This window comes from Myotis davidii, unplaced genomic scaffold (assembly GCF_000327345.1).
Source record: "Myotis davidii unplaced genomic scaffold, ASM32734v1 scaffold734, whole genome shotgun sequence".
Lineage (NCBI taxonomy): Eukaryota > Metazoa > Chordata > Mammalia > Chiroptera > Vespertilionidae > Myotis > Myotis davidii.
In genome coordinates this window covers 279,338-287,246 of record NW_006286300.1, presented here as the reverse complement: position 1 = coordinate 287,246, position 7,909 = coordinate 279,338, and the positions used below count along the sequence as shown (strand labels likewise).

At 37.3% G+C, this 7,909-nt stretch overlaps 1 protein-coding gene across 1 annotated transcript in view; it reads left to right on the top strand.

Moving 5' to 3' along the window:
• Nucleotides 1-7,909, top strand: part of MYO9A (myosin IXA) — a 349,884-nt gene that overhangs the window by 111,584 nt on the left and 230,391 nt on the right. The window contains exon 10 of the mRNA XM_015560068.1: nucleotides 3,316-3,450. Coding sequence (XP_015415554.1) covers nucleotides 3,316-3,450 — 135 coding nt within the window. The remainder of the gene's footprint in view (nucleotides 1-3,315; nucleotides 3,451-7,909) is intronic.

The window sequence follows — 7,909 nt, the reverse complement described above, 5'->3', positions numbered from 1 at the left end:
TCCTCCTTTTTCTTTGGTAATCACCATAGTGTTGTCTGTGTCTATGAATTGCTGTTTTGTTGTTTTTTATTAATCCCTTCACCTTTTTCACCTGGCCCCTAAATGCCCCTCCCTCTGACAGTTTTCAGTCTGTTCTCTGTACCAATGTGTACCTCATTTTTATCAACTTTGTAATATATAAATTCCCCCATTAAAAATATATTACATTTTTATTGTTAAATAATAATGTAACAGATATTCTTTGCATACATTTCTCTAGGACAAAATCCTCAAAATGAATTGCTGGATTCAAAGATATATATGTTTAAAATTTTGGTAGATGCTGCTAAATTGCTTTTCAAAAAAATACTACAGTTCCACCAGTAGTGCATAAAAGTGCCTATTTCCCTGCTACACCTTTAGTCACATTGGATATTCTCAGAATTTCCATTAGGCTAATCTGACAAGGAAGATAGTTCATTTTGTTGTCAATGTTTATGATAGATGAAAATTGAGCATCTCATGTTTTCTCTGTTTTATTTCTTTATATATTTTTCCTATTTTTGTTGTTCATTTTATCTTTTTGTTATTCCTTTTTAGGAGTCATTGTGGATATTGCAGAGATTTATAGTTTGACGTACATTGCAAACATTTTCTCTTTACTTTAAAGATTTGCTTATGTTGTGTTTTTTGAAGTCCATATGTTTTAAATTTTTGTACAGTTCTGTCATTCTTTTATTGTCCTGGACTTTTTTTATTTATTAATTTATTTTACATTGGAAGTCTCTTCCAGCCCAAATTATAAAATATTTATTCTCATACATTTAGAATATAATTTTTTATATTCAGACCTTTTTTCCAATTTGAATTTACTTTTAACATGGCAGATTTTTGATACTTAAATTAATAACTTCAATTTCATTTACTAACAACTTTAAAAAAAAATATATTATCAATTTTTTACAGAGAGGAAAGGAGAGGGATAGACAGAAACATCGATCAGCTGCCTCCTGCACACCCCCTACTGGGGATGTGCCCACAGCCAAGATACATGCCCTTGACCGGAATCGAACCTGGGACCCTTGAGTCCGCAGGCTGACGCTCTATCCACTGAACCAAGCGGGTTAGGGCAACTTTTATGGAATGAATAGTCTACCTTTTCAGGCTGATTAGGAATGTCATCTTTAATCCTCCTTTTCCTGGGGGAGATCAGGTGTGTTGTCTCTGTCCCTATAATGTACTGAGGCAGAAGGACAGGGCACCAGCCCTCTTGGGGTCATGTCTTTGGTGCTGGTGGCTTCCAGTCTGCAGGTTCTATCCTCAAGCTCTGGAACACAGGGAAAAGATAAAAGAAATGCCATCTTTATTACTTAATTTGATTATTTTAAATGTAAAATTGCTTTTATATGAACTTTTCATGCTTTATGTGAGCCCACAGAATATTAATTTTAAATGTAATCCAACTTACCAAATTAACTTATTTTTGAAGGTCATTATTTTCATAAGGGCTTAGAATTTAGTCAACAGAACTAATCAAACAAAATACTTTCATTTTGGGGGTTTGAGGGGACAGTAGGAAGTAGATCTGAATTTTATTGATTTAGGTACTTATGGAAAACAAAATGCTCTTTTTTTAAAAAAAATTTAAAAATATATTTTATTGATTTTTTACAGAGAGGAAGGGAGAGGGATAGAGAGTTAGAAACATCGATGAGAGAGAAACATTGACTAGCTGTCTCCTGCACACCCCCTACTGGGGATGTGCTCGCAACCAAGGTACATGCCCTTGACCAGAATCGAACCAGGGACCTTTCAGTCTGCAGGCCAACGTTCTATCCACTGAGCCAAACCGGTTAGGGCAAACAAAATACTCTTAATGGAAACTTTAAAAATATCTCTCACTATCACTCATTACATCATTTTGCCTAGTATCTCTCTTAGCACCAGTGGAGATAAATTATTTTCATTTAACCAAAATTGTCATACGACTGCATTTCAAGAATGAGGTGGAGTGGTGAGAAGAATGTTGGTATGGAGGTATTAGAGTTAAATCCCTATCATCCATAGTAAGTAGTTAGAAGATAATTTCTACAAGTGAAATATCAAGAAATAGAAAAATAAACACTTGTATACTATACTATATTATACTATACTATACTATACTATTCCATACCAAACAGCTCAACAATTTGAGTGTTGTTGATATTAGGGTGCAGAAATTGAGGATGAAGAATATATTGGGTTTTTTTTTTTATAATCCTTTTTAGAACTATTTAACATTGTAATCCTTGTACAATGTTTTTTTTTTAATCCTCACCCGAGGATATTTTTTCCATTGACTTTTAGAGAGATTGGAAGGGAGAGGGAGAGACAGAGAGAAACATCGATTGGTTGCCTCCCGCCCCTGACTAGGGCCGGAAGCCTGCAACCGAGGTACGTACCCTTGACCGGAATCGAACCCGGGACCTTTCAGTCCTCAGGCCGACGCTCTATCCACTGGGCCAAACCAGCTAGGGCAGCCGTGGGCAAATTACGGCCCGCGGGCTGGATCCGGCCCGTTTGAAATGAATAAAACTAAAAAAAAAAAAGACCGTACCCTTTTATGTAATGATGTTTACTTTGAATTTATATTAGTTCACACAAACACTCCATCCATGCTTTTGTTCCGGCCCTCCGGTCCAGTTTAAGAACCCATTGTGGCCCCCAACTCAAAAAATTTGCCCACCCCTGGGCTAGTGCCACAATGTTTTTTGTTTTTTTTAAATAAAAAATTTAAAAATTTTTAACTTCAAGAAACCACATATTCTGATATTCAGTTTTATTTCTAGCTTGCACAAGGCTGATTAAACATCCTTGTTAGCTTGGTTTTTAAAGCAGGATTCTATCGGAATATGGAAGTCAAAGTAGGAAAAATTGCATGGCCCTCTTGGTATAAAAACAAGGCATAGCCAGTAGTGACCTAGTAGTACTTAAGTAACTTTTTGAATTCCCATAGCCTGTTATTTCCATTCTCTTGTCTTTTGGAGTTGAGGAATTTCTGAGATTGAGTTAACTGCCCAGTGTCCCTGCTTTGTACATTTCTGTAGAATAATCAGTAGGTTATGTGTGTAAAATTTTGGATTAAAAAAAATAATTAGGATAAAAAGAAAAAGATGAAACTAAAGAGAACTAAAATGCTTTTTACTTGTGGTATAATTTCGTTCAACATTGGCCCCCAAAACCTACTCTCCAGTGCTGAAAAAGAACTTTGAGCATTTTGTTTCTTACTGTAAATATTATTTATGAAATAAATTTGAGCATCAGTTTTTCAACCATAATTTTTTTCCTCCTTTGTAGACTTTGTCAATTGGTGTTCTTGATATTTTTGGCTTTGAAGATTATGAAAATAATAGCTTTGAACAGTTCTGCATTAATTTTGCTAATGAACGTTTACAACACTACTTTAATCAGCATATCTTTAAACTGGAGCAGGTGAGTACCTAAGTGCATGTATGTTTGCCACTCCTTCATTCCCCACTTTCACATACACAGATATAAATTTTTGATTCATAGTCAGGATAAGCATTTAAAAAAATATTTTTATCTATTTCAGAGAGGAAGGGAGAGAGAGAGAGAGAGAGAGAGAGAGAGAGAGAGAGAGAGAGAGAGAGAGAGAGAGAGAGAGAGAGAGAGACTGTAGTAGAAGTATAAAAAAGCATTTGCTAAAATTATATATGTTAAAAAAAAACACTTAGCAAACTAGGTATACTAGGGAACTTTCTGATAAAGGGCATTCACAAAAAACTTACAGGTATTATAGTTAATTGAAACAAACTGAATGCTTTCCCCCTAAGATTGAGAACAAGGAAGAATGTTTCCTCAGAGTTTTTATCATAAACACTAGAGGCCTGGTGCACAAATTCATGCACCAGTGGGGTCCTTTGGCCTGGCCTGTGGGATCAGACTGAAACCGGGTCTCTGAAATTCCCTGATGGGTCCCGGATTGTGAGAGGGTGCAGGCCAGGGAACCCACTGGTGCACGATCGGGGCCGAGGAGAGAGACAGGAAGCTGGCCAGCCAGGGAAGGACCGTGGGAGTGCTCCAGGGCGTGTCCAGCCTGTCTTGTTCAGTCTTGATCAGCCAGACCCCAGCAGCAAGCTAACCTACCAGTCGGAGCATCTGCCTCCTGGTGGTCAGTACACGTCATAGTGACTGGTCAACCAGTCAACTGTCTGCCCCCTAGTGGACATCATAGCGAGCAGTTGAGCGGCCTTAGCATATCATTAGCATATTACGCTTTGATTGGTTGAATGCCCAACCGGTCAACCGAACACTTAGCATATTAGGCTTTTATTATATAGGAGGATAGGCATGTGATGACATCTAATTGAGCAGTGAACATGGAAAAGATTTCATACTTTATTAGTCATCAGGGAAATAAAAATTAAAACCACAATGAGATACCACTAAGCATTCACCAGAATGACTAAAATGAAAAAGACTGATAATACAAGTATTAGATAAATACTGTGCATGAGAAAGTCCCCTATACTGGTGGTGGGTGCATAAATTGGTACAACTATTTAGAAAATTTTTTGGCAGTATCTGCTGAGGTTATACTGGTGTAGTTTATAAGCCTGTGTTTTCACATTCAGAATGCATATAAATGCACACCGAAGGTTTTGTATAGAAATATTCAAAATAGCATTTTTAATGACCAAAAATTGGGAGTAACTGTAATGTCTATTGATAGTGCAATGGGGGAATAAATTGCATATAAATATTCTACAGCATTGGTTCTCAAAAGTTTTGTTTTCCCCTTAACCCTACTGGTAACATCAGCATTTCCAAGGAACTTGTTAGAAATGCAACTCTTGGACTCCTCCCTATACCTACTTCAGAAATTCTGGGCATGGGTCCCAGCAGTTTGTGCTTTATTTTATATTTTTGTTAATCCTTACCTGAGGATATTTTTTTATTGATTTTTAGAGAGAGTGGAAGGGAGGTGGAGAGACAGAGAGAGAAAAAAAAACAGATTGGTTGCCTCCTGAATGTGCCCTGATCAACCTGCGACCCTTCAATCCTCAGGCCTAAGCTCTATCCACTGAGCCAAACCAACTAGGGCAGCAGTCTGTGTTTTAATAAGCTCTCCATGTGATTCTGTTATACATTAAAGTTTTTTTAAAAAAAATATATTTTATTGATTTTTTACAGAGAGGAAGGGAGAGAGATAGAGAGTTAGAAACATCGATGAGAGAGAAACATCGATCAGCTGCCTCCTGCACATCTCCCACTGGAATCGAACCTGGGACCTTTCAGTCCGCAGGCCGACGCTCTATCCACTGAGCCAAACCGGTTTCGGCAAAAGTTTTTTTTTTTTAAATTTATTAATTGACTAGGGGCCCAGTGCATGAATTCGTGCACCTTGAAAGGAACTGTGCGCTGCAAGGCTGCGGTGGGCACAAGGGCGGGTCTCGGCCCATCCTCTGTGCTCCCGCTGCAACCACAGGGCCCCTGTCTGCCAGCAACCCCACTCCCGCTGCCTGCTGACAATGCAGAGCAATTTGGTCTAGGCCGGGCCAGCAGCAGATATGAGTGGGGCTGGAGCTGTCTAACTAATTGAGTTACCTGGCCAGGGCTGTACATTCAAGTTTGAGAATTAATGCTTTGTAGCAGATTTTGGTATATTTTCCTCTAAAGAACCAGCTAAGTAAGTCTTAGGTTTTTGGGGCTATATGGTCTCAACTTTGCTGTTATATTGAGAAAACAGCCATAGGTAATGTATAAATGAGTGGATGTGTTCAGCAACCTCTGCCCTGCAGCAATTAAAATGAATCAGTCCTATAGCATGGATGTATCTCTGAAACATAATGTTGAGTAAAAAAAAAAAGCCAGATAAAAAGAATATGTATAGTATAATTTTACTTACATAATATTTTTAAAGAATATTGTCAGTGCATGTCAGAAGTTAGGATAATAGTTAATGGGCAAGATTCTTTGTCTTTGGAAAGAGGGGATGAGATGGGATTTTGGACCACTAGTGCTGTCTATAAAAGTTCATATGTTCATACTACCTTAGTACACTTGTTAATCATCCTATAAAAAAGGATAAATAGGGGGAAAAACTTTGTTAGCACCATTTGTGAAAAAAAACTTTTAAATACTTTATTTTAGAATTTCAGTTGACATGTGTAATACTATATTAATTTCAGGTGTACAACTTAGTAATTGGACATTTAAAAAAATTAATTCATCTTTTATTCTTCTGACAAACAGATAATATGAACAAAGCTATATTGCTCGCTATAGTTAGTTATACACACTCCTTTTTGCTATATATAAGTTGTAAACATATGGATAAAATTCTTGGCTTAACACATATTTCAGAAATCCAACATACTTTTTGAGTTAGGACAAAGGAAAACTTAAGAAATTTCCATTAGATTAACATAATACAGCAAAAACTGAATTAGTATATCTGCTTTTAAGTTAATATCTCCCATTTTTTAAAGACTTCCATTTTAGGTTACAGCTAAAATGATTTTTTTTAATAGGTTGTCAAATATACAGTTATTAGAATTATCTAAATATCACTTATAAAAATTGGTATATCACATTAGATGATTCTATAAAATAAAATCACACATTGACAATAACCCCTGCAGTCCAAGACTACCCCCATCAATAGTACAAATTACAAATACATTAAGAGACATTTAAACCAAAAAGTAACTCTGACTAGACTAAATACATTCATTCATCTATTTGACTTCATAATTAAACTTGTTAATATATATTGTAAGAGAACACCAGGTTAAAATTTAGCCCCAATGATGACAAAGTTTAACAATTAAAAAAATTCTTGAGAGTATATTTTAATTTGTTTAATCGCATGAATGCTATTTCCTCTTAACTATGCTATCAAAATAATTTAAACATTAACTCCTCAAAAATGGAAACTCCATCCTTCCTAAAATATTAACAAGCATTTTAAGTAACAATAAAATTATCCTATAAGTCAAACAGTAAATTTCACATTCATTGCCAGATTTAAAATACCAGTGATTTGAAGATTGAGGCCTAAAACATTAGTACTAAATTATAAAATACAATGTAAAAAATGTGCAGTAAATTGCTTGTGAAAATATAATGGGATATTTCTCACAGTAATGTTAAAGCACTACTCTAAATGGGCAGTCTACGTAAACGTACCTTTACCAACAAGCAAGAAAACTGAAAAATTAAGGCCTTTATATGCTATATATTACTATCTGAACTCAAAGCCAAATAGAGGTTACAATACTGCAAAGTATTATTTTCAACCACTTTAATTGTATCTCTATTTTAATTCAGTCCCCAACCCCACGCCATCTAGACAGAATGCTGGAAATAGGGCTTTGTCTGATTAGTTCAGAACTGTATATTCAGGGGCTAAAAATGGTTAGCATACGGTAAATATCCAGTATTTTTGAATCTATATAATAAAGCCTAAGTGACGGTTATGGCGGAATGACCAGAACCACCGGTCGCTATGTTGAGCACTGACCACCAGGGGGCAGATGCTCAACGCAGGAGCTTCCCCCTGGTGGTCAGTGCACTCTCACAAGGGGAGCACTGCTCAGCCAGAAGCTTGGCTCACGCTGGCGAGCGCAGTGACGGTGGCGGGACCCTCCCCAACCTCCGCGGCAGTGCTAAGGAGCACTGAGCCGAGCTGTAAGGAGGAGCAAGCCGAGCAGTAAGGAGCAGTGAGCAGGCAGGCAGTAAGGAGCAAGGGGTCCCGGACTGTGAGAGGGATATCCCAGACTGCGAGAGGGCGCAGGCCTGGCTGAGGGACACACCCTCTCCAGTGCATGCATTCCGTGCACCGGGCCTCTAGTGAACTAATAAGAAGCCTGACTTCCATGGGCAACTCTACTTGTTTTCCCAAAGCATTAATAGGCAATTTACCTCT